This window comes from Podarcis filfolensis (assembly GCF_964270895.1).
Source record: "Podarcis filfolensis genome assembly, chromosome: 12".
NCBI lineage: Eukaryota > Metazoa > Chordata > Lepidosauria > Squamata > Lacertidae > Podarcis > Podarcis filfolensis.
Genome location: NC_139614.1, coordinates 48,709,314 through 48,735,964, shown reverse-complemented (window position 1 = coordinate 48,735,964; position 26,651 = coordinate 48,709,314). Strand labels below are relative to the sequence as shown.

The following is a 26,651-nucleotide window of genomic DNA, read 5'->3' as shown; positions in this document are numbered from 1 at the left end:
TCACATAGTGGAAAGCTGCTTGCAAGAAAGAGAGGGAAAAAGTCAGCATTTTCCACAGTTCTGACAGTCGCTGAACTTGCTTGTTTTTGAAGAAAGCTTAGGAAAACTGCCTCTTTCCTTCAGAAGCATCCAAATGCCACCTTCAGGAATCTGCAGTGTGTAAATGATGTGAATTTACAAATTTGCTAATCAATGAATTAGCCAAAAGCCAGAGAGTTAACCAAGTTATTAAAAGGCCATTTTAACTGGGTGGACAGACCAATTAAATTAATCTCCCTGCATGTTTACCTACAGCTACTGAATTGGGGAAGGGATGAGGGGCTTACAGCACAATCCTACTCAGAGTTAAGTTTGTTTAGAATTGCAGTCTTAATGACAAAGTAATAGAAGACGTTGCTGCCTGGGTCAATGTGTCTGGCTGTTAACCAGAAGGTTGGTGGTTTGAGTGGAGCCACTTTCCCTTTCTACAATTCTATGATTCTGTGACCCACGACCAGAAAAGGTTCGGCTTACAGGACTGCAAAACAGAGCCTTTTCGGTGACTGCACCCCAGTTGCAGAATTCTCTCCCAAAGGGATGTGAAACAAGCCTCAACCCTGATGGGTCTTTGGGATGGCAGTGAAAACATTATTATTCTATGTGGCTTTTTAATGTTTTTTAAACATATGAATGAAGGGTTTATTTTTGGGGGGGTGACCTTGCTCCTTTTCATTCTATGTTCTAATTTTTTGTTAATTCATGTTCTTTTGCTTGGTTTTATTACAAGACTTAGTTTATACATATACATATATACATATATATAGTCTGAAAAACCCCAGTAATACTGATTTGATCCTATGGAAAAGGTTCTAAAAAATATTAAAATTTAGCTTGCTAACACTTCTGAATTTAAGAGGCTTAGGCTAGAATCCTATGCATACTTATCTCCTGCTAAGATCTAGTGAATTAAATGAAACCACCTTTCAAATAAATGCCTTTTGGAATGAGGCTGCTACAAGCCTGAAATGTCTAGATAGGAAATGAACTGAGAACAATCTTCAACAGGAGTTGCTATGAAATAATGCTTTTGTTTAATTATTAAGACTTGGGTAGGCAAACAGTAGATCCCAATGGGCAGAGAACAGCTGCTAGCTCTAACAGAAAGCCATTCACGTTCCAATCTTGGAACTCTGAAATTCTACCAACAATAGCTGTAAAATGACTCTAGTGCAACTCGGGAGTTTTCAACCAGCTTTCATATTTAGAAGAGCTATTTTTAGCTAACTTTGATTTGTCAAACGTTAGCTTTGAAGAGTTTTACACTTCAGTAACATCACCTGCAAATAAACAAGTGAGGGTATCTCGCTTTCTTTTTTTTAAAAGGGAAAAAGTTTGCATAAAAACACTCCAACCATCTCTCTGTCTCCTCCGTTTTTATTCCTTCACCACCAATTCATTCAGGTTTGCTCACTCTTTGCTGGCACATCCTTGTCAATCGGAAAAGGCAGATGAGCACATGAACATTGCAATCCTATGCACACTTAATTGGCCGTGAGCAACATTAAACACAGTAGTGCTTACTGTGGAACATGCATAAAACTGTACAGGCAGTTTGCCCTTTATCAGACGCACCTTTTTCTTTTACCAGTATAGAGAAACACATGCATTACCAATCCATGATTTGCACTGAACCCGGGTATTTTGCTCCCTAGTAATGAAAGTGCCTTTTATTTGACTCAGCAAGCATTCACTTTAGTTACACTTTCATCCTTCCACATTTCTACAGTCTCGTGACAAAGAGCTCCATACATTTCTAAAACGTAAAACAAACGCCTTGCAATGGTTAATTCTAAGCCTCCGAAATAGCGCCCTGCTTGCAAGAAATCCACACGGGCTTCAAGGAGCCAAAGGAGGAGCGCCCCGGAACACGTGCAGAGTTCTGACATCTCATTCTCTGACCCGGTGAGCCTCACTGAGCCAGGAAGGTGCCCATCTGAGCACACGAGCCGATTAATTAAAGGCCACTTCATACATTACATAGCACCAATCCTTATATACCACCCACGCTGGCTCATCGAGGCGCCACAAACTATCACGAGTCTCTCGATGAGCGGACCTGTGTAATAAATGCATTTCTAAACGCCTGCCTCTTGCATTCATACTCGCCAGGTTTAATTAAGCGTACGCTGAAGATATACAGCTACTTTATATGGAACGAGACCAAAAGACCACAGTCTCGCCAGTTCCAAGTGGCCAAGCCTTTTCCAACAACAAAATTCGCCCTCTCTGATGCTCTCTCCAGGGACCTTATGCAAGTTTGTTCCTTCTCATCTCCAGAGCAGGAAAGAGGCCTTAGGAGGTGGTCTTTTGCTTTGCCTAAGAACTTCTTCATACACAAGGCTCTCTAATGGGCCATAGCTCAACGGTACAGTACAGGTTCCAAATCATGAGCCCGTTTAAACATTCCTAGGCAGTGTTAGAAACTCAGACATATAAGCTAATCGCCAAATGGCACTTTAAACTGAGGTTACAGCCAACACAATGGAATGTATAGGCACCATTTCCCCCCTCTGTAAGGCCTACTGTTGTTAGTATTAGTGTTATAATTATTGGTAGAAGCTAGGACAGAGCAACGGGAGCTCACCCCGTCGCACAGATTCGAACCGCCGACCTTCCGATCGGCAAGCCCAAGAGGCTCAGTGGTTTAGACCACAGTGCCACCCACTCCCTAGCACTTCAAAAGCACACCAGCGCAAGTAGATGAATAGGTACTGCTGAGGCGGGAAGGTAAACGGTGTTTCCGTGAGCTCTGGTTTCCGTCACAGTATTCCGTTGTACCAGAAGCGGTTTAGTCCTGCCGGCCACATGATCTGGAAAGCTGTCTGCGGACAAGCGCTGGCTCCCTCGGCTTGAAAGCAATAAGAGCACCACACCCCATTGTCGCCTTGGACTGGACTTTACCGTACAGGGGTCCTTTACCTTTATTATTAATAATAATTTCATTTTTATACCACTTTATATTTTAAAGAAAAAACCTTGAAGTGGTTTACCACACATTAAAACATGAAATAAAACAAACTCAAGGTTCAAGGAAAATATTTCAGATCCTTCTCTAACTGACATTTCTCTTTCCCCATATTTATTTACATACGTGATTTATAGAGCTGCCCCATAGCAGACGAACTCTAGGAAGCCAGTGTGGTGTAGTGGTTAAGAGTGTCAAGACTAGGACTTGGGCGATCAGGGTTCAAATCCGCACTCAGTCATGAAGCTCACTGGGTGACCTAGGGAGGCCCAGTCGCACCCTTATAACCTACCTCACAGGGTTGTTGTAGAGGTTAAATGAGGAGCGGGGTGAACCATGTACTCCTTGGAGGAAAATGTGATATTTAAATGCAATGAATAAGCTCTTCTGCTGAAGAGCTGACAGGATTGCGCTAGGCCGACCGATGGCCTCATTCATACAGAAAGCTGCCTTCCATTGAGTCAAACCAATGGTGCATTTAGCTCAAAACCACAGTGACTGGAAGCGTCTCTCTTGAATTTCAGCTGGGTCAAACCTGGGACCTTCTGCATGTAAAGCACAGTTTCTCCGCCACTGAGTTACAGTCCTTCCCCAAAGGCCATACGTTCATAAGTATATACCCACCATACCTGGGTCCGAAACCACCTTGGGAACCTTTGCGTTCCGTTAGAGAAGGAAAGGTGAACTTAAATAAATGGAATTGCCGTCTTAAAATCGCAAATGGAACTCCTACACCCAACCAAACTGTATTTCTGCATGATTGCTGTTTTCAACCAAAAAAGGGAAATGTCAAAAAGTGGGGAGAGCGGGGAGGGAAGGGTACAATTAGTATATTATAGCAGATTATTGTTATTACCAAGCAACCACAAGATGTTTTTGGAAAGTTTCAAGAACTGCTGGGTGCTGCCAAACAGATGTGTGAGCAATCAAAAATACTGGCATATTGACTTGAGAACATGTGTCGTCTCGGCTGCAAGAATTCATGGTTTGGGAAGAGGAGGCATTCCAGTCCCTGCCCTTTATTCCTCCCCCCACCCTACCCAAAAAAGCCATATATTTTTTTTACATAGACTGGTGTGTACGAGAGACATAGCAAATCCATTTCAGGCTCAGATTTTACTAAAGCAGAACGCTGTCCAGTGTCTGCAGTTAACTGCAACTTGAGACACCTTTGCTTTCTGACCCCCTCCGAAAGAAACCTGAACAACTGAATTTCTCAGTCTGCCCCATTGGTTTTTTTGAAAACAACAACACCGGAGCTCTTAACTCTTCTGCATTTTCTGCAAAGAGATCTTTAAAGACACATTGATTTAATGGAGGTTAAGAGCAGGCACGCGGGTGGCGCTGTGGGTTAAACCACAGAGCCTAGGACTTGCCGATCAGGTCGGCGGTTTGAATCCCTGCAATGGGGTGAGCTCCCGTTGCTCGGTCCCTGCTCCTGCCAACCTAGCAGTTCGAAAGCACGTCAAAGTGCAAGTAGATAAATAGGTACCACTCCGGCGGGAAGGTAAACGGCGTTTCCGTGCGCTGCTCTGGTTCTCCAGAAGCGGCTTAGTCATGCTGGCCACATAACCTGGAAGCTGTACACCGGCTCCCTTGGCCAATAAAGCGAGATGAGCGCCGCAACCCCAGAGTCGGTCACGACTAGACCTAATGGTCAAGGGCCCCTTTACCTTTAAGAGCAGGCATGGTTTTGATCTTAGGTTACCGCAGAAGAAGGGGACACAGCAGGTAATGCAGCCATGGGCTGGGAAATTAATTTGGAATTGTCCAGAAACCACAGAAGTGTTTTTCTGGTTCTGCACAAGACCAGCAGTGGCTGGTGCCTATCTGGACTTGTAGGATGGAAGCCAGAGAGATCCACTGTAAGCAGAATCAGTGACAGGTGAAGCCAGAACAGGTGCGAGGCAAAGCCAAGTAATTCAGGGGCAACGCTATTAATGAGAAGTTGGCAGGCAATGCCATCCCTGCCAGGACTGGTTGTAAGCAAGCTGGCAGGCAGGTGGGGGCTGGTTGAGGGCAGACTGAGATTGGTGGAGAAGTGCTCCCCCCCCCCATTTGCCCAAATGCACCAGCCTCTACGTCCCAAGACTTTAGGAACTCATACTTCTGCGTTTGCTGTGTCTATGGAGCTAAAGTACATTTCTGAGCACAATTCAAAGTGTTGGTGCTGACCTTGAAAGCCCTAAACAGCCTCGGTCCAGTATACCTGAAGGAGCGTCTCCACCGCCATCATTCTGTCCAGACACTGAGGTCCAGTTCTGAGGGCCTTCTGACGGTTCCCTCACTGCGAGAAGCAAAGTTACAGGGAACCAGGCAGAGGGCCTTCTTGGTGGTGGCGCCCGCCCTGTGGAACGCCCTCCCACCAGATGTCAAAGAAATAAACATTTAGAAGACATCTGAAGGCAGCCCTGTTTAGGAAAGTTTGTAATGACTGATGTTTTAATGTATTTTTAATCTCTTGTTGGAAGCTGCCCAGAGTGGCTGGGGAAACTCAGCCAGATGGGCGGGATGTAAGTAATAAATTATTATTATTATATATTATTATTATACAAGGAAAAAGAGAAACAGGAGAAGAGACAGAAGCTGTGAGGCCAAGTTTGCCCTGGACGTTGTTGTTGTTGTTGTTGTTGTTGTTGTTGTTGTTGTTGTTGTTGTTGTTTTAAACACCCCCCTGGTGCTTCAAACATGTTTCAGTTGTTCTTGTACATTTTTTGTGAGCTGGTCTTTTGATAGTTGGGACAGCAGGGTGCAAATATTCAAAGTAAATAAATAATGCCCTTTGATCCATTTGCCACAACAACTGGATCCCTTCTGCTGACAGAGGAATGGGGGGGGGGGGACAAAGTAAAACACAATTGGGTCGCCAACGGTGTGTGTTTGGTGGAGGGGAGAGAAGTTTCCTAATCTGCAGGACACAAACTGCCTACCGTGTTGGCGGCTGGGGGAGCATCCTCTCAAATCTGAATATTCCATCCATCCATCCATTGCATTTATGTCCCCACCTTCCTTCCAAGGAGCTCAGGGTGGGGTGTACATGTTTCTCCTCCTCCTTAATTCACCTTCACAACAACCCTGTGAGGTAGGTTAGGCTGACAGCACTTTCATGGCTATGTGTGGGATTTGAACCCTGGTCTCTCCTGGTCACTCTTGACGGCTACACCACATGCATCAAAGGAAACTACTGTCACCCTGTGGTGTGTTGCTGTTGTTGTTTTGAAACCGGGTCTGAATGAGTACAGGTGTATCCTTATCACCCTTTAATCCAACTTGAGCTGGGTGAAACATGACTACTGTTCTGTTTACAGCGGGGGTGAGCAAACCTCACGCTTGCAGGTTCTACTTAGTATTTTGCTAATGAAAAAAAAATCCAAAATCCGCCTGTCAGACCCAAGTGAAAAAAAATAGTGGTTTAGAAATAAAAGAGTACCCCTGAGCACATGCTAAGTCCGGGAATTTGTTTCCAGTTAAGAACAGAGCCCTGAGTCCTTACACTCAAAATCTGCTCCTGGTTTCCACCCAAGCTTTGTTTCAGCAGCCAAATTCTAGGAAAGAGAAAGTCTCCTTTTTATTGTTAAGTAATTAGGAGCCAGAATACTGGTGTATCTACAGCAAATCATCTGGAGAGGTACCAGTAGATCCCAATCGATCTGCCACCCATTCTGAGCAAAGCCGTAATCCTGAAACGAATGTCAAAACTGCTGAGTTTTGAAACTGCAGCCACACAGATGAGCTTTTACTGTGAATTTACTACATATGCGAGCTGGAAAATCCGTAATTCACACCTCACAAGTACCCAACGTGTGTGGTTTTTTTTAAAAAAAAATAGTGATTCATATCTTTCCTGCTTTTTAATTTCCCCTTTGCTACTTTGGGGGGGGGGGTTGCATCACGTGGTGGACTCTGATAAAGAAACAAACAGGTGTTTGCTGAGCAGAGCCATTAGCCTTCAGCATAAGCCCCACCATTTGCAATATTGAAATAACAATGCTGACCTTTAAAGCAGAAACGCTGTGGGAGAAAGTTACCTGAAAGGCAGCCCACGCTCATAACAACCTAGGAAGGTTCTGAAAATGGCCTTGGGAGGCTTCACGACAAGGATCGCTGGATTGGTGAGTGCCAGCAACGGGGCCTTCTCATTGGCGGTCCCGCACCGTTGAAGTCCCTCCCCCAGGAAGTGGATATGGCCCTAACCTTGACAATTTGTTTTGTTCTTTCGCTTGGTATTTGGCTGGTGGTTTCATGCTGCCTTTCCGTGTTTTAACTGCCGGCTGAATTAACTTCCAGTTTACTGCTTCTGTTTTAATGCCTTGTTATTTGATACAGCGCCCTGTTTTGTTCCTAATAAAGGCCAGCACTTTCTCCCTGCCTCCGCAAAGTGAATTAACGTTTCCGTATAAATTATCTACCGTAAACCTAAGTTCTCTTTCCTGGGTAATGGCAGCCCCTGCTACAAAGTTGGCCAGGAAGAGTATGTATATAGGATCATAGAATCGCATAGGTAGAAGGGACCATGAGAGTCATATAGTTCAACCCCCTGCGACGGAGGACTATTTTGCCCAACATAGGACCCGAATCCACAACCCTGAGATCAATTCTATAAATTATGTCCCTGGTACGATATTCCTTTTAGGGCCGAGTCACCGCGATTGTGTGCATTAAAAGGTTGCATATTGTACTGTTTTTCTTCTTTTGCACGCAAAGCAGCAACCTTGGAAGTTTATCTGCAAGGATAACCATCTGTTAGAACACTGAAAAACATGATTCCTTTAATCATAGTTAAGACTGCTGGACCATGACCTCGGGAGCCCAGGGTTCAAATCTCCACTCAGCCGTGAAGCTCACTGGGTGACCATCTCTCAGCCGAGCCTACCTCACAGGGTGGGCGAGAACCACATACATCACCCTTGAGCTCCTTGGGAGGAAAAGGCGATATATCAAGGTAGTAAATAAAATAAGTACTTTTTGAAAGAAAGAAAGAATGAATTTTCCCTCCTGGGTCAGACTTCCTGCTCTTTCGATTGCAATTGTGAATTTTGGTGACCGTGTTCAATTCTCATGGGTTTGGCATGGGTGCTCAAACTTTACCCCAACAATTTTTGCAACTGCTTTGAAAGGGAGTACGGTAGTACAGTGGTACCTTGGGTTAAGAACTTAATTCGTTCCGGAGGTCCGTTCTTAACCTGAAACTGTTCTTAACCTGAAGCACCACTTTAGCTAATGGGGCCTCCTGCTGCCAATGCGCTGCTGCCGCGCGATTTCTGTTCTCCTCCTGAAGCAAAGTTCTTAACCCGAGGTACTATTTCTGGGTTAGCAGAGTCTGTAACCTGAAGTGTCTGCAACCCGAGGTACCACTGTACTGTTCTCTCCAAAAACAGGGAGTGCGGAAGGGTGTGTGTGTGGCAATGTCGCAAACGTTTTGCATATTTGATTACAGAATACTCACAAGGTGGCAACCTGTATCTGACACCAACACCGTGGCATCTTTGCAACTTTAATAACGCCGTATCCTGTTTCTCTATTCGAGAAGGGCCTTGAGATCCTCCTCCTTCTCCACACAGGGCGTCACTGTCCTAATTATCAAAAAGGCAATATTGGCAGCAAGAGGAGCTGAGGGTGAGAAGCAAAGCTGAAGAGCCCATTGTCAGAAGTTCTGCGCAAAAGAAACACCCCCTTCTCCTCCTCAGATCAGAAGGCGCTTGTTATCATTTCATAACAACATCCGTACACACAGAAAATACATGTGCTCTAGGAAGAAGCTACAATTGCAAGAACGCATTTTTTAAGAGATAACAGTTTGCAGTTTCATAAGCGATGTGAGACTTCGAATAAAAAATAAAGGAAGAGAGCCTCTCTTACCTTTTTTAACGGAACATTAAAAACAGATCAATTACGATTATGGATAAATTTATGACCTTCGTCTGCAGGGCAGGTTGCGACTCCTTTAAAAATTCAGGTGTTTTTTTTAATAAGTTTTTAAAATTCATTCACAAGAATAGGCAAGGCCAGGGTAAAAAAGTGTGGCTACAACCATTATACATCATATAATGTGCAACCACAATTGAGATCTGCATTATATTGCTCAGTGAGATATCTCTGCTATGGAATGAGCAGTGCAGGGTACATTTAAGCACAGATGAAAAAATTGCATGCCATTTTTGCAACAACGTTTTGGCTCTTTGTTACTAAAAAGGCATCAAGGAAAATAATAATAATAATTCTTTTGGTTGTTTGTTTATGTTTACATTCTCTGTATAGTCAGTGTAACGCTATACGTGCTGCACAGGCAAAAAGAAACCTGCAATGGATTCTAGGTAAGAGGACTGGGGGAAACTTTGCAGAGCTGCTGCCAGTTGAGACAATACACTTGAGTTTAAGCTGTCTTTCGTACAGTTATCCTCTCTGGAGAATCAATTCCCACTCGCAGTAGGAGAGCACGCTACCGCTGTCAAGCCAGGAAATGATTAAATATTACTTTGCACAGAGGTGCAAAAATACATTCCTCCTTAGGAGTCATTTCTGAGTGTTGGAAGTAATGCCATTAATAAATAATACCTGTGCTTGAGACAAGCATGCAGTGGCACAGCTCCAGTGCAAAAATACACACTCTGCACAGAAAGGTTCTAGATTAAGTCCCTGGCTCCTTATGCAGAAAAGTATTGCAGAGCTGGGCATTTTCCCCAAGCCCTTGCTAAGCTGGTAAGCATGGCTAGATGCACTTTTGATCTGGCTCACAACAAGGTGGCTCTACAGAAGTTCTAGCTCTCTATCTGCATGCAACTTTGCCTAGAACCCATTGAGGATGCTGAAACAAAGAGAACTGGGAGTGGGAAGAGGGGGAATTCCAAGTTTAAAAACAACACAAAGCCAAACAAAATGCAATTTACATGTGATCAGTGCTGGAAACTCAGATATATAAGCTGGGAACCGTAAGACTTCTGAAACCAGGGTTACAGTCGCCAAAACTGAACGCCTAGTTGCCATTTTGGGGGCCAGATGGCTCAAAAGTTGTGTTTTTCCAATACAACTGTTTGGTTCCTGACATTCATTCTGATTGTGCAGATAAAATATAACAGATACAATACTGAAGGATGTGTTGCTGGTGTGTGAAAACAGCCAAGATCCAAGGATCCCCAGGCATACACCTCCAGATGGCAGAGATGTCAGGTGCAACCTTGGTGCCTAGGCATCTATCTTCACTTGGTCGCAAAATGCACCTGGCAAATTTCGAACGCGGCATGCGAAAAGCTACCTTCTGCTTCATAACCAATGGAGATACCATCATACCTCGGGTTACAAATGCTTCAGGTTGCGTTTTTTCAGGTTACAGACCCGCCAAAACTCGGAAGTATCGGAATGGGTTACTACTTCCAGGTTTCGGCGCTTGCGCATGCGCTCAAGCGCTAAATCGCGTTTTGCGCATGCGCAGAAATGCCGAACCGCAACCCGTGCGTGCAAAGACGTGGCGCTGCGGGTTGCGAACCCTGCGGGTTGCGAACGTGCCTCCCGCCCGCATCACGTTCACAACCCGAGCGTCCACTGTACAGGAAGAAGAGGAACACTTTCTTAAGCACATGGGCTGCTCCTGAATAAGCTGCTGAGTCGCTTTGAGCTTTGCCGGAATAGTTTATTATGCCACCTCAAACAACAGTAGCGTATGATCATGTGCACATAGCAAGGTTATTTTAAGAAGGAATCTCCAGCTCATTGCTGCTGCCCAGCCTCTTCCTTGAGAAGAAAGCAAAATCTAACTCTGCTGAGAACTGTGTTTATCAAGGAATAAACTGCAGGTTCAGGGAGATCCCAGGAAAGGCACACATGAGAACATGTGAGCCGAATGGTGCAAAACCCTATGCTTGTCTGAGTCTATTCGGAAACAAGTCCCAGTGAATTCAATGGGACTTAGTGACAGGTGAGAGTATGTACAGGATTGCAGTCTGAGATTCCCTCCCTCTCACACTAAATTCATGGCACCTGCTCAGATTCACTGCCTGAACTTCCCACTTATTATTAGTGTATATATTAAGCTCATTCACAAACTGTCTGGCCTAAATGGATCAGGATTTCAACCACTGCAAGCCTTTAACTCTTGCTGCAAGAGCAATTATTATATAGGATTACGGTTTACAACAAATCTGGATGTTATTACCGTATTCACCGCTCTAGCATTTGCAAAGCAGGAACGCACCACATGTGTTTTCAATCTTTTCTCCTCTTCCTGCCATTTGTCACCAGAGAAGAGAATCAATATCACACACACACACATACAAAGGTGAAGTTTGTACAAATGGTAATAGGGAGTATCTTAACATAACCTTGCTGTGCACACATGATCATACGCTACTGTTGTTTGAGGTGGCGTAAGAAACTATTCCGCCAAAGCTCAAAAGGACACAGGGGCTTAATCCCATCATAGCACATTCCAGGAATATGGAGGAGTCACAAATGTAACAAGGAAAATGCCCCATTAAAAACTCCAGGCAACAGAAGAGTACCAGGCTGAGTTAACAGTACGCACATCCTGAAAACAGTTGCACATCCAGGACTTAGTTCCAGTGGAATAGCAGGGCTGATTTTTGCAAGAAACTGTGCGCAACTGGTCTATTCCATCTGAGCTGTGTAAAATCAGAGCAACTTCTAACCAGATCTTTTATTGGGGGCGGGGGGGGGGGAATCAACTTACGTTTTTGCAATTCATGGAAGAGAGGCAGAGAGCTCACATTTATGCAAGTAGACCATTTGGATTAGGAGGGTTTTTTGCAAAATTTGAGAACCAAAGTGTGGTGCAGTTGTTATAGAGAGTGTTGGCTTTCTGGGAGATGATCTATAATGAAATGAAAAAGGTATTTAAATATACCTTTCTGAAGAAACCAGAGGCCTTTCTTTTGGGCATAGTCGGCCAATTGGTGCCAAAGAAGGATAGAACTTTCTTCGTGTATGCAACAACAGCAGCAAGAATACTTACTGCAAAGTATTGGAAGACACAAGATTTACCCACCCTGGAAGAGTGGCAGATGAAGATGATGGACTATATGGAATTGGCGGAAATGACTGGCAGAATCCGAGACCTGGGAGAAGAGTTGGTGGAAGAAGATTGGAAGAAATTTAAAGACTATCTGCAGAAACACTGTAAAATTAATGAATGTTAAAAGGATGTTGGATTGAAAATAAGTGGTATTAGCAACGAAGTTAATAAGAATATGCAAAAATGGATTGATAATGGATGAAAATATAGAGTTATACAACTAACAACACATAAACAAACAAACATATAAACATGTATAATTTCATGAGTTTAAAGATACAAAAAATGGATTTGTTTTTAATCTTTTCTTACCTATTCGTTTTTTGCATTTTGCATTTTTATTTTTCTTCTTTCTTTTTTTCTTTTATGTATTTTTGTATGTATTTTTTCATTTTTCTCTTTTTATATGTTTTATTTTTATTTTGTAAATCTTTGTTTTTTGTAAAATGTCAATAAATATTTTATAAAAAAAAAAGAGAGTGTTGGACTAGGACTGGGGACACCCAGGTTCAAATTCAGGCATGGACCACACTGAGTAATGTTGGTCCAGCCACTATCTGCCTGCCTAATCAAACTAACAGGTCTGTAGTGAAGATAAAACTGTATGTGTGCATGGATGAGAGGGGTGGTAGTAGAATGAATCATGGACACTATCTTGAGCTCTTTGAAAGAAGAAAGCATATAAATTTTAATAAATAAATTCAACCAGCTCTTACTGAGCTGAAACAGCTCTTAATGACTGCTGCATATATAAACTATACCTTTAAAACATATTCAAATGTCATTTTTACCCGCTCAAAGAATTCTGGGCATTGCTTACCCCTTGTGATTCCCAGCAACCCTTAAAAAACTACAGGGCCCAGAATTCTTTGAGGAGCAAAATGTGCTTCGAATGATGCTCACACTGTTCTGTGGAGCTGACCAAGGACTCAAAACACCAACTCGTTCAGCTAAATGAGCAAACAAAGGCAAGAACAGACTCCCCCAAACAAAATCCACTTCACAATGAGGATTTTGAAAGCACACACACACACACACACCCCAACAGCTGTCTCTTTGCCAATGTGTGAATTGTTGCACAATTCTTAAAGAGCTGGTTTCTGAAGTTAAACAAACTGAAAGATCAATGGATTTGTTTAAATAAATATCATTAAAACCCGAAGGTCCAGCAAGAGTTTTGCCTGTTAAGATATTGTGGGTTGTCCAAGGCCTGTACATGCATAGACCCTACAAAAATAATATCCCTGAACACTAGACAATGAGGCAAGGTGCTCACTTCCCAAGCCAACACCTTGCCATAGAGCATATATCCATAAGTCTTTAATGTGTCCCAGGACCCTTTTGTTGTAGATACTGTGACACACTTGCGTAGAACTTATTACCTGCTCTTGGCAAGTTGTGCTGATCAAACTTATAGGGCTCTTGGACTGCAATTCTCCACCAGCCAACCCTGTGAGCACGTCCCATTGAGCTCCATGGGAATCACATATCAGTAAACAGGTATCCGTTTGTACCCCTTGCTATTGCACAAATTTTTTCCCCATTTGTGTGTGGGGTCTGATTCACACATAATGGGCTTTATAGCCAAAGCATGATTTGCTGAACATCTGAACCCTGCTCAGTAAACTGTGGTTTGTTTTCTAGCAACACACCATGATGCGAAGCCACGGTTTACGAAACGTGGCTTGCTTTAACTATGGCCTGGTGTTCTGCCCAAACCCAAAAGCCTTGCTTAACCATGGTTTACTTGGCCAACCCACCTAAGGTACTCTCCTAAGGCAGAGGCACAAGGCAAGAACAGCTTTGTGGGGCAGAAATCAAGCATTGGAGAAACAAGCCATGACTTGCTTGATCATCTGCAATACTGTTCGCTGAAGAAACCGTGGCTCAGTTTTATGTGCAAATGCAGCCAGTGTGTTACAGTGTACAGTATATGCTTCTAGCCCTGACCTTTTTAGGATGGAGCAAGATAAGAGTTCTAAATATAACACAGCAATAGAGGAAATTTCCATTAAATGTTTATCTGGAGAGAGTGAGAGGGCATGGAGCTTGTGCGTTGTGGTGCTACACACCTAACAATGTAAAACCGGCAAGAGGGTTTTCCTTTTCACTATGGAAAGGAGAAAGTGAGAGGGGGAGAAAAGGGCGAGGGACTTGTCAAAATGCATCAGAGTAGTGGAAGTAAACAGATTTTCATTTTTTAAAGTGTGGGAGAGAGCTCCTCACCACTGAATGAAAGCACTATGCCAGGCATAGGCAAACTCAGCCCTCCAGATGTTTTGGGACTACAACTCCCATCATCCCTGACCACTGGTCCTGTTAGCTAGGGATGATGGGAGTTGTAGTCCCAAAACATCTAGAGGGCAGAGTTTGCCTATGCACTGTGCCTTGGCGATATATCGCTCAGGACCAGTATGTGGGGGCAGACTGCGATGACAGCTTCACTCAGCGGTATATCGCTGGTGAAACCGCCATTGCACTCTGCCCTGGCAAGCTGAATTGGCAAGGGGCTGATACAGCTTGTTCCTTCCTCTGCTTCTTTAAACTGCTTGGCTGAGGAGTGCGCTGCTGCCCTCACCTCAGCCAAGCAGTTTTACAGAGCCCCCAACCTGCCCCCACCTGGCAGCCTCCGCCTTTTCTCCCTCCTGGTGTAAGGCAGCCAGGTGGTGTAGGGGCTCCTTCATGCTGCTGGCGGGCCCAGCAGCCCCTCTCCGCAAGGCGCAGGTAGGGTGGTTTTGCACCCCGCGCCTTGAGGACTTCGCCCGGGAGGGTGGGCTGCGCCATTCCTCCTGGGGTGACTCCCCACCAGAGGAAAGAGACAGCGCCCCCGCACGGGCGAAGGCAGCCTAGCAGGCTCCATGCGCTTGGCTACTGCCGCTTGGTCCATCTTCGGGGAGTGGGGGGCAATTGGGCAAGGTAGCAGGGGACTTGGGGCTCACTCAGCTGGGGGAAGGTGCCTTTCTGCCCCCCGCCCCCGGCTGAGCAGCAGGCTGGGGCCAGCTGTATTGGCCACAGCCCACGAGGCGCTGGGGTGATACACCACAACAGCCCTAGAAAGCACAAGCATGTACTTGGCAATAGCCGCATGCAGGGCTTAATCATTAAAAACCCTACACAGCTTAGGACCCAGGTATTTTATGGACCACCTTCTTCCATAACATTCCACAAGGTCTTTCTCTGGGTGCTTACACCATTTGAGGTGCATCAGGTGCATTGGAGAAGAGCAGGGGTAGGCAACCTAAAGCCCAGGGGCCAGATCCAGCCCAATTGCCTTCTCAATCCGGCCCCGAACAATCCAGGAATCAGCGTGTTTTTACATGAGTAGAATGTGTTCTTTTATTTAAAATGCATCTCTGGGTTATTTGTGGGGCATAGGAATTTGTTCATTCCCCCCCCCCAAAAAAAAAAAAATATAGTCCAGCCCACCACATGGTCTGAGGGACGGTGGACCGGCCCACGGCTGAAAAAGGTTGCTGACCCCTGGACAAGAGCATATCCACAGGCCTATGGAAGTCCCACTGGGAGACATACTTACTATCATTTAGGTACCAGGCAAAAACATTTCTGTTTTCCCAGGTTTTGAAGAACTATTGTAAGCATTTTTTAAGCTTAGGACATTTTGCTTTCACACACTGGAATGCTGTTGGTGCTTCTGTCTGTGTGTCACTTTACTTTACTATATTCATCTAGGTGTTTTTTATTATTATTATTATTATTATTATTATTATTATTATTATTATTAATCTCCAACCATATTTATGGTCTGCACTTAGGCTAACTTCAGTTCTACCTTGCCGCCCCAGCTTCATTTTCCCCCTAGCTGCAGATTTCGACTTTTATATTTTTTTTAAAAAAAGTGCAGATGAATTAAACACAGCAACGCTGACATAAGAACTCTGTAGCAAGATCAAAACAGAAGCATTCTGTTTCCAGAAGTGGTCAGGTATACACACACACACCCCTCTGGAAGCTCACTTGCAGGGCATATAGGTGCTGCCCCCCAACCTGGTGTTTGTCCCCAGCATCTGAAAGTCAGGGGCACAGTAGTACCTCGGGTTACAGATGCTTCAGGTTACAGACTCTGCTAACCCAGAAATAGTACCTCAGGTTAAGAACTTTGCTTCAGGATGAGAACAGAAATTGTGCGGCGGCAGCAGGACGCCCCATTAGCTAAAGTGGTGCCTCAGGTTAAGAACAGTTTCAGGTTAAGAATGGACCTCCAGAACGAATTAAGTTATTAACCCGAAGTACCACTCTATTGTTTTTGCACATGGTTTCATTTAGAAGGAAGTTCAGGTTGGGGTGGCTTTTCCCTCCCGCCCAACAGGTATCATAGAGCTACTCAGAAATCATCTTGCCCTGAGGGTTGGAGAAAGAGAGCGGGGACAGAACAGCCCAGGGAGCTGCCCACCATCTACCTCCACCATCTTGTCTCCAGCTCAGGTGGCCTCTTCCTGCCACAATCCCCACAGGGCTATCAGAGGACAATCTTGTCATGATGGATAGAGAAGGAGAGACACAGATTGGGAGGGCCTTAGCTCAATGGCAGAGCACCTGCTTTGCATGCAGAAGGTCCCAGGTTCAGTCCCCAGCATTTCCAGGTAGGGCTTGGGGAGTGTGTCTTTCCTGGAGAGCTGGCGACAGTCTGTGTAGAGAACTGAGCTAGATGGACCAATGTTCTGATTCTGTACAGGTAGCCCCCCGCCCTGGTTCATGCGTGTTCATTATACATGTGTGTATTGTATACATACGTAGTATACGTGCTTCAAGCCGAATCCGCAAGTGATTTTTAAAATCTCCAGACCGGCTCCAGAAGAGCACAGAAAGGTCAGAAAAGGTGCAAAATTCAGTGCCTAGCAATCCCATGAGCCTTTGCAACTGAAATCCCATGAGCGCTTGCACAGAGTTTGAGCAAGGAGGTTGCGAGAGAGCAAACGTCTTCAACTTTGGCAAAGCTTGGAGCAGGAGAATCCAGGAAAGACATACACAAGTTTTCTAGAGGTAGTTTCTTCTGCAGGTTTTTGGATAGTTTTTAAAATATTTTTATGGGGTTTTTGGAGGGGTTGGGTTTTTTGGGTCATAATTTTTATGATTTTTTTTTGAGGTTTTTTGGGGGGAGGCTTATTAGAGTTAGGATTTTTTAAAAAGAGGTAGCACCTAAACGCAAAGCGTCTTCATCTTCCTCAGGTGCTAACCAACCCACAAAGCAGGGGTTTCCTGCGGTTTCTATAGATTTTGAGGGTGTTTGCAGGTTTTTCCAACGGTTGCTTCAATGATATGCAATTCCACCAACGCGCAAGGTACCTCGGAACGTAACCCCCGCGTAAATGGGGGGGGGGGGCTTCCTGTACACGACAGCTACAGCATGAGACTCCTAATATCAGAGCTGTGGGTTCAAGTACCATGTTGGGCAAAATATTCCTGCATTGCAGGGGGTTGGACTAGATGACCCTCATGTTCCCTTCCAACCCTACAATCAATTCTGTTATTCTACTTTTTAAAAAAGCTTTTTTTCATTGTAGTTAGTCATTGCTGTTTCATTTCTAGTTTTAATCGATGCTTATTGCGTTAACTTTTTTTTAACAAGCTGCTTTGTGAGGTTCACCTGAAAAGTGGTGTGTAAGTATCTTAAATATATGATTAGTATAAATATGATGCTTAACTTTCATTGATGGACATCCCTTCTATGAATACTTCATCTTTTCTAAATCCATCTCATTTACATGAGGTGTATAGAACATGCTCTAAGAATAAGTTACACCATGACCATAAGTGTGTTCACTCGCTTAGCAAATGTGCTCAGGATTGCAGCCTTAATGTTATGTGTGCATAAAACATCCTTTCGTTGTAAACATTGTGACCGGTCAAGAGTCCTGATATTTAGAGTGGCATAATCTATATCTAACAATAGATTTTTGTTAATAGGATCCTGGACACTAGTTCAGGAGTGTTGTGTTTTTAAAGACCAGCACCATTAACCTTGGTACCGCACTTCATTGTGTTTAATTAGCAAGCTAATGAAGACCGTCTCCTTCCTTCCTTCAACCACAAGAGGATAAATGCAGAGCTCTGGGAAAAAGAGTAGACTTACCTGTTTGGAATTCAATTCATTGCTGTGTAATGAAATATTTATCAAATATATACCCTAAGTTTTGCAACACTTCAGCAATATGTGCTCTGTACGACATAACTCCTATTTCTACAAACTGTATTATATCATGGGGCTTTATTGGGGGGGAGGTGGAGATGAACACAATGTCTGAACATTTGGGCTGCAGGGAAATTTGCAAACAAAACACGAGGCATGAACATAATGTTTTCATCAACATATCTTCAGATACTAAAAAAAAAATTCAAAGTACACAACAGTGTTTTTGCTGCTGATGCTGCTTTTTAAAAAGTGACAGACTGTCATGTTTCACTATTTGTAGCAACTTATTACTAAAAACCATCCCTACACATGCAGCTGAGGTCAAGCTGCTTTTAAATACAGTAACCCACTCTTTTCTCACAGTACAAAAAATACCCCATTCACCTAATCTTCCGACAAACTACAGTAGAATCTTGGTACTGAGTTTTCATCAGTACCAACAGCTTCTGCTTAGTTTTATTAACTGCGTCTTCTGGAGGGCTAGAAGGCAGGCCTGTTCCAAATCAAAAACACATATACCATATTTTTTAATTAAAAAAGAGACAGCTGAGGCCATTCATAAAAACAGATGTACGGCACTGTTCACCCACTCGCCGATTCAACTGACCACCCTGGAAAGATTCTCACAATGCACACAAAGCCTGTGTTTCCTTTTTTTCCTTTTAAATTACACTTCCCAAAGTCAATAAAAGCATTTCCCTCAAAGCAAACCGCCATGTGGTTTTGGACTGCGGGGTCAACGGGACTCAGTCCCAGGTAAGCATGTACAGGATTGCAGGCTAAAAGGCAACTTTCAATTCGATCCCACTACGAGTGCAAGTGTGATGTACTGTTCCCGGTTATGTTTTAAACAACAAAGCAGTAGAGCCGCAAGCCTCTTATCTGCAAATAAGCACACAGGACTACAGCTAACAAGAAAAGAAAATAAATACGCATGCAGGGAGAGAAACAAATCGTCTAAAGATTGCCCCTGTATACAAAACCCTGCTTCCAACCAGCAGAGCGGTGTATGGTTACAAGAAGGCTGAATTTCGTGAGTAGAAACACAAGCACACATCCCTAGCATTGTTGTCCAAAGCTACCCTGCTCCTTCCAGAAATATCTGACTGCACAGAGAGCTCCCATGGAAAAAGGACCACTTACTACCCCTTCGCACAAGGAGACAAAGATCTATGCAAATGCACAACCCTGTTAGACAAATGCATTGCTGCTTTGATCACTACCACATATCAGGCGTTGTTGTTTATATATTTATATATAAAGGCACCCTCCCTCTCCCCTTTCAGTTTGATTGAAGGAGTGGGGCGGGTGTTTGAGAACCAGGCAGGGGGGAGGGGGGAGGAAATAAGAGCTACCACTGTTTACAATACAGCACACAAAAACGGGGAGAAAGAGAGAAGCCTGTGACAGTGAATATATAATAGGTACCCTGAACAAAGGAACAGGCATCCAAGGAACAGCCACCGCCGCCGCCACTTTGCTGGTTTTAACCCCTCCCCAGGATTTCAGAGCACATTCCAAAACAAACCCACAAAGGCAGAGGGAATCATTGTCTTTGGGAAAACAAGAGGGAGAAAATGGTTAAATGTAATATGGGGGGGAAGAGACTGTTCTGTTCCAATGCAGAGCTTCTTCGCTCCTCTCCCTCTCTCTCTTTCTCACTTTGCTTAGATATGATTTAAACACAACCCCAAGGAAGGTTAAGAAAGGCGGTGCCTGAATGAGTCCCCCTTCATCTTTCAGGCTGCACGCGGTGTGTAAAAAAAAAAAACAGAGAGAGATGGGGAACAACAGCTGCAGCAGCAGCAGCACACCCGGTTTAAAACCAGCAGCCTTTGCTGCTGCTGCTGCTATGATCTTTATTATACAATACACCCAAAGCAAGCCAAAAAAATAAATATATGCCTGCTTTTCTCCATGCTTGGTGTAGAGCGTGACAAGTTACTACACAGGAGGAACCTTAAAAAGAGAGCAACGCGGAGGGAGGAGGGAAGCTAGCATGGGAGGGTGCTGCAGGCAAACAAGTTGGGGGGCAAAAGCTACGTGTCCCTCCCCACCCCACACACGCGTGATGTGCGAATTTGCCCCCTTTTCCTGACGCTGGCAAGAATGGGGCGGGCGGAGGAAGCTTGCTAGTGTGGGAAAGTGGGGCTGGAGAGGGGGACACGAGCTGCTGCTGCTGCTGCTGCTGCTGCTTTAAAAGATACAAATCAATCCCTCCACGCCATGCTGCTTGCTATGGGGCCGGGCAGTTACGTCAGCGCCTGTTATTATTCCGTGGCCACGAGATTGGTGCGGGTTCTTGTGCGCGCGCTGCGTTATCGTCGGTGGGGACGGCGATTGCCGTCCACGTTTCTGCACAGAGCCAGCCCCCCCCCCCACCACGAAAAAATAAAAAGCAGGGGCGAGATTTTCTCTCTCTCCAGACCCCTCCCCCACCTCCTAAAAGCCATCAAAACAAGGAGGAACAACAAAAGCAAGGCGAGGAGCCAGCCATGGCTCCGGCGAACAGATCGCGAGGAAGGAGAGAAAGGAAAGAAAGGGCGCAACCCCCTCCTCCCTCCCTCGCCACCTCGAAACCCACCACCATCATCGCCTCCTCCTCCTTCGTCCAGGAGAGGAAAGGCTGGGGGTGGGAGGCGGGAAGAGAAAAGCAGATTTACTGCGGATCAATGTGGTGGCAACAATAAGGTTGCATTTCCATAACAAGAGAGAGGGTCTGGCACAAAAGTTGCAGCCCTGGGCTGCGAAACATCCATTGCTCGGGACTACAATACACATTCCCGTCCCCTTATTTAAACCGAGCTCTCTCCACCTCACCTCCCACCCCCACGAGAGGGGGGGAGTGTAAAAAAGTAATTAAGAAGCCAGACAACGCTCAGGCTGGCACGAATGTAAATGAAGTTGCGCGCACACACACGCACATGCCCCCAACAAAAGCAAGAGAATTTAAGAAAAGAAAAAGCCAGGAGCCAAGCACAAGGCAATATAAATAAATTCCTTTGGGACAGTCACTTTGAGTGGGGGGGAAAGGCCTGGCCAAGCCTCTCCTCGCTTCTCCCTCCGATTGTTTACATTTGTAACTTTCATCGTGGCATGCTAGTAGTAGGCAGGGTTTAAATAATAATAAAAAGCGGCTACCACGCTAAAGCGAAAGTTTAAAGTATCACAAAGGGGGCAAACACGAGAGGGGCGGGACAATATGTTCCCTCGTCCCCACCCACTCCAAAATTCAATTAACTTACCTCCTGGTGTTTTACAATTAGTTTAAAAAGGAGGATCACCCCTTTTTGCAATAAACTAACACAATCACAGCAAGAATAATATGAACCATCTTTGCAAAAAGGCAGCCCCCGAAACCTTGAGGAATCACAACATTTCACGAAGAGGCAGGTGAGAAAGGGGTTTGGAGATTTAAACGTGGGCAGCCTTTAAAACCTGTTAAAGCACACTATTCAAAGGTGCCTTTTAAAAAGCAAAGTTGCACAGTATGTGTAAAATCTACCCCAAGGGAACTTCCGAAACAAGAGGAGTGGGAAACAGGCTTTCAAGGGATCAAGTTTAAAATCAAAAGGGGGAAAGACCACAAGACTATAGAGAAATAGTAAAAATCCAAGGCCTGGAGTGTCGTGTGTGTTTTCACCCCGCGGAAAGATCTTTCCCCGGGGGGGAAACACACATGGCACTCGAGGCGAAGGGAAAACTCGGCACGTTTTATTCTCCGCCCCAAATGCCTCCTTTTCCAACTGATGTCAACTATTATCTTTGTTTCCAAATGCACGCCTCCAGACACCGAGCATTTCGGCAAGCACCCTTTAAAAAAATGATAATAATAATTATCCACCTTTCTGATCAATATCAAGCTGAGCAAAAGCCCCCTCCTTCGCGACTTGCAATTAAAACACGCGGCGAGAGAAAGGAAGGAGAGAGGCTAGAAAGCAAGAGGGGGGGACACCAAAACACCCCACGATTGCCACCAAATGCAAAGTTTTGTCGTTCTTTCCCCTTTAAAAAAAACCCAAAACTAACACGATTAACTCTTATGTTTCCCCCACTTCACGTGTTTTTAAAAAATTAACGTCTCCAGTGTATTTGTTCCTTTTAACACCATTAATGCTTGCAAGCCTTTTAATTTTTTTTAAGGGGGGGCTAGGGACAAAAGCGAAGTGCGAACCCCAAACTTTTTCGTTACTTACGTGTGCAGAAAGTCCCCCACAGGAAGGCGAAAGTTAACCACGAAACCATCATATTCCTTTTTCTCCTCGTGGCTATTGTTTACTCCTCCTCAGCAAGGAGGAGGGAGCGCGTAAAACGAGGGGCGAGGAGAAGAAACGAACGGGATACCGGGAGGAGAGAGAGAAAGACGGGATCTTTTCTTTAAAAATAGATCGATATCAGATATAGGCTATTTAAAAAATAAAAATAGAAAAGGCTCCTTCTTAAGAACGACAATAATTTAAAAAAAACAAAAACAACACAACGACACCGGAGATTAAATCCTTCACAGTTTCCAACAACGTATCCAAAGTCCGAGAGAGAGAGATGATTCAAAACGAGAGAAAATCCTCCAGACAGGTGGCTTCTGCTCCTGTCCGGTTGGGGGGCGCAGGGCTACAGGCGACCCCCACCAGGGCCAACCCCCAAATCAAGCTGGCCAAGAGTTTCTTCGCCGGGGCGACGGTTGTGGCGCTGCTCGGAGAGCCAGGCAGGCGCGCAAAGCTTCCCTCGGCGACCTCTCCCCAAGAAGCCCTGGCCGGCCTTTTTTTCAGCAGTACCAGCAGGGGGGCCGAGAAGACATCCAAGGAGGGGGAGGGGGCACGACATGAACAGGAGAGAGAGACCGAGAGAGACCCCCCTCTCCTCCGCGGAATTGTCCTTTTCTCTTTCTGTTTTCGAAAGAAGGCAATTCAAGGGAATCTCCCCTCGCCCAGGCGCAAGAGCGCGCGAGAGAGACAAGAGCGCACAGCCCAAGTCCGGCCACCTCTCTCCGAGGGAAAGAGCGAGGAGGCGGCAGAAGAGGCGACGCCGGAGCAAACTTTGCAATGGGGAGCCGCCGAGCGAAAGAGAGACTCCGCTGCCGCGCGAGGAGACGGAGGGAGAGCGCAGGAGCCGGCTGTGGCGGGGCTGTGGTTGTCGGTGGTGCCGAGAGAGCGAGGAGGAGGAGAAGAGCCGCCGCCGCCGCCGCCGCTTCTACTGGCACCGCCGCTTCTGCTAGGGGCGCTGAGGACTGGCGGGTAGCGAGGTCCGCTCTGAGGCATCGCTCGTTGGCTTTGGCGCTCGGGGAAGGGGGCTGGCAGCGCGCGCGCCACAGCCGGAGCAGCAGGAGGAGGAGGAGGTGGGGGGAGAGAGGAGGCTGGCGCTGCAGTTGCCATGTACAGAGGCGCGCTCCCGCCCGCCGGTGCGCGTGCGCGCACTCACACACACACTCGCGCGCGCGCATATATATACATTACCCCTTCCCTCCCTCCCTGCACGCAGAAAACAAAACAAAACCCTGAGTCGATTCCAAAATGGCTTCTGCAATGGGGGGGGGGGGGGAATCTGAATTGGAGAGGAGATGGTGGGCGGGGGAGTGTTTGTGTGCATATATATATATTAATATATATGTATTATGAGAATTTTGAGAGACGGATCTAGGTATACAGTATGTATATGTACACAGACACGCGCGCACACGCACACACACACACAAGGAGCCAGTTAGGGGAAACCCGGATGTTTGATACAAAGAGAGAGAAGGGGAGGGAATGGGGGGGGGGGAGAGAGAGAGGCGGGACCAAGGAAGGGTCTTGGAGGATGCTTAGCCGATGACTGGGGGAGGGCGGCTGTTTGTCAAGGCGCACCGAGGGGGCAGGGCTCGGGAGGGGAGGCAAGGGAGGAGACCGGCTGTCAGGCAGCGCGCGAAGCTCGAGCAAGCGTGTTTCCCCCTCTCCTGCGCGCGACACGGTCTTCAGGTAACCGATTCCCACGTTACGAAGAGACGCAAAGCCGGGATTTGCCCCTGCGAGGCCAGAACGACCCTCGGAAGCGAAGGCCGGCGAGGAGCACCTGACTCGAGTGTCGGTCACACGAGTGCTGGCACGCGTTTGTTGTTGCGCGCACGCTTTGACGTTTGGAATGGTGCGCTTTGTAAGAATTGCTTGGAGTTGACCTAATGAGCGGCCACCCTTGTCTCAAATTGTAACGTGCGACCCCAAATCCGGAATATTCCCTGGTACCCTCCTGGTGGAGGCCCCTGGACTGGCCCCTGACATAATGCTAAATTGAGCGTAAATTGGGTGCAGGCCGGATGATTTAATCTACAGGAGCTTTGGCATTGATAAGGCAGGGTGTGGACTGTATTAATGAACGCAGGGAGCTGAGGGAGAGATATGCCCCGGAGGCTTTTGATAATGCATTCTGGGAAACCTAGAAACGACCATCCTTTCCAATCGTGTATGTTCAAGCATGCAACCCAAGGGCATCTATTTCCTCATCGTTAGCCTTCGCAGGGTATGTGCGAAAAAATATCATCTATTTTTTTGTTCAGAAACCAGGTGATTTTTCTTTTGGTAAGCTCTCCTCTTTATCAGAAAGCTCATTTCCACCGCTGCCCTTAAGCTGAAGTTCTGTGCCATTTAGTAACAGGCAAATTACATTTGACCTGGCGAACATATATAATGAAGCTCCGGCTTCAAAAATAAAATAAAACGTTGCCCTGGGAGGAGGGAGTTTCTAGCGGATGGTACTTCACCCTTCCCTGCCAGACTGTTTTTCCAGCTCCAGATTGTTTATTCCAGCTCCATTTCATCCAAGACGCATGTCTATCCTTAGAAACAGGCATCTGGTGCCCCATAGAAAGAAAATGCAGCTGGATCGATAGGGAAGGAGCGACTTTGCTTAGAAAAACAAAAAAAAAAAACGATAAGAGGTGTATAAAAATTATGCATGGTATGAGGAAATTAGACAGAGCTACGTTTTCGGCCCTCTCCAATACAGTGGTACCTCAGGTTACATACGCTTCAGGTTACAGACTCCACTAACCCAGAAATAGTGCTTCAGGTTAAGAACTTTGCTTCAGGATGAGAACAGAAATCGTGCTCCTGTGGCGCAGCAGCAGCAGGAGGCCCCATTAGCTAAAGTGGTGCTTCAGGTTAAGAACAGTTTCAGGTTAAGAACGGACCTTCAGAACAAATTAAGTACTTAACCTGAGGTACCACTGTACTACTACAACACTGGGGCAATCCAATGGAGCTTGAATGTCCTCAAGATTTGAGATAGGCAAAAGAAAGGATAGCAAATAGTTAAACTTTGGAATTCTGTCCAGCAAGAGCCAGTGGTGACCACCAAGTCTGATGGCTTTGAAAGAGGATTAGGCAAATGCATGGAAGATAAGGCTATCCATCAGTGGCTACCAGTTATGATAGCTATGCTGTGTCTCCACAGTGAGGAAGCCTGCCTCTTAATACCAGTAACTGCAAACTGCAGGAGAGAAAAGTTCTGCTAGCTTGCTGGTTTCCCACAGCGGTCTGGTTGGCCACTGTGAGGACAGGGTGCTGGAGTAGATGGTCCACTGGCAGGAATCTTCCTACCTTCTTACCTTCCTGAGGCTGTTTTCTTGTTTTAAAAAGTCGTGCCTCCTTTAACACAAGCATCTGTGTACAACATGCAGCTTGCCCCTCTGTACCTCCACTCTTCTCAAGAAGTCGGTAGCAACAATTAAATAAAATGAAGCACGGAACAGAAACAAAACGTCCAGTTGAATTTAGAACGATTCCATGTTTGCCTGCTTCGCAATGGCTCTTGAAGGATGCCCAGCTCAGATTCAAAAGTCTGAAGGCTCTTCCAGGAAGCATCTAGGTCAGGGTGGTCCAACGCACAGCCTGAGGGCCGCATGTGGCCCTCAAGCCCTTTTTTGTGGACCTAAGCAACATTTGACACACACCCTGCAGACCTTACTCTGCCTTCCTGAAGCCAAGTAAGCAAGGCTTGGGGAAGGAGGTGTGAGGGCTCTGAAAAGGTCCTAGAGCAGTGGTCAGCAAGGCTTATCTTGCCTGGGCCGGGTCGGTCCCACGGAGATCCCTCTGTGGCCCAGATCTTGTGAGCACGCGTGCCCGTAATTTCTGGTGGCTGTGCATGTGCAGACGCAATTTCCGGCAGTGCGGAAGCGAGTCCCCACGCCGCGCAGGCCCGGTTTAGCGCAGTGCATGAGCAGGCAACTTGGCTCAGGGGCAGCTTGTGAGCCAGCCAAACGACCTCCATGGGTTGCTTTCGGCCCATGGGCCTTAGGTTGCTGACCCCTGTCCTAGAGTCCTCATGCCTCCTTCTCAAAGCCTAGTTAGCATTTTCCCAGTTTTGGGAATGAGGTGAGAGAGCTCCAGGACCCTCTCTTAGCTGGCTTTGGAAAGGCGGGGGGGGGGGGGAGCATCAGATTTTGGCCTCACTCCCTCCCCCTCACGACAAGACAGTGGGTTCTGTGTTGAAGGACTCTT

General features: G+C 46.0%; 1 protein-coding gene across 3 annotated transcripts in view; it reads right to left on the bottom strand.

Annotated features, from left to right (window-relative positions):
- Positions 1–23,600, bottom strand: part of ACVR2B (activin A receptor type 2B) — a 138,515-nt gene extending 114,915 nt beyond the window's left edge. For all 3 annotated transcript variants that reach the window (XR_014540487.1, XR_014540488.1, XM_083579835.1), the window contains exon 1: positions 22,377–23,600. Coding sequence is in view for 1 of the 3 variants with exons in the window: in XM_083579835.1 (XP_083435961.1) it covers positions 22,377–22,428 (52 nt within the window). In the remaining 2 variants the exon portion in view is untranslated. The remainder of the gene's footprint in view (positions 1–22,376) is intronic.
- Positions 23,601–26,651: the final 3,051 nt, after the last annotated feature.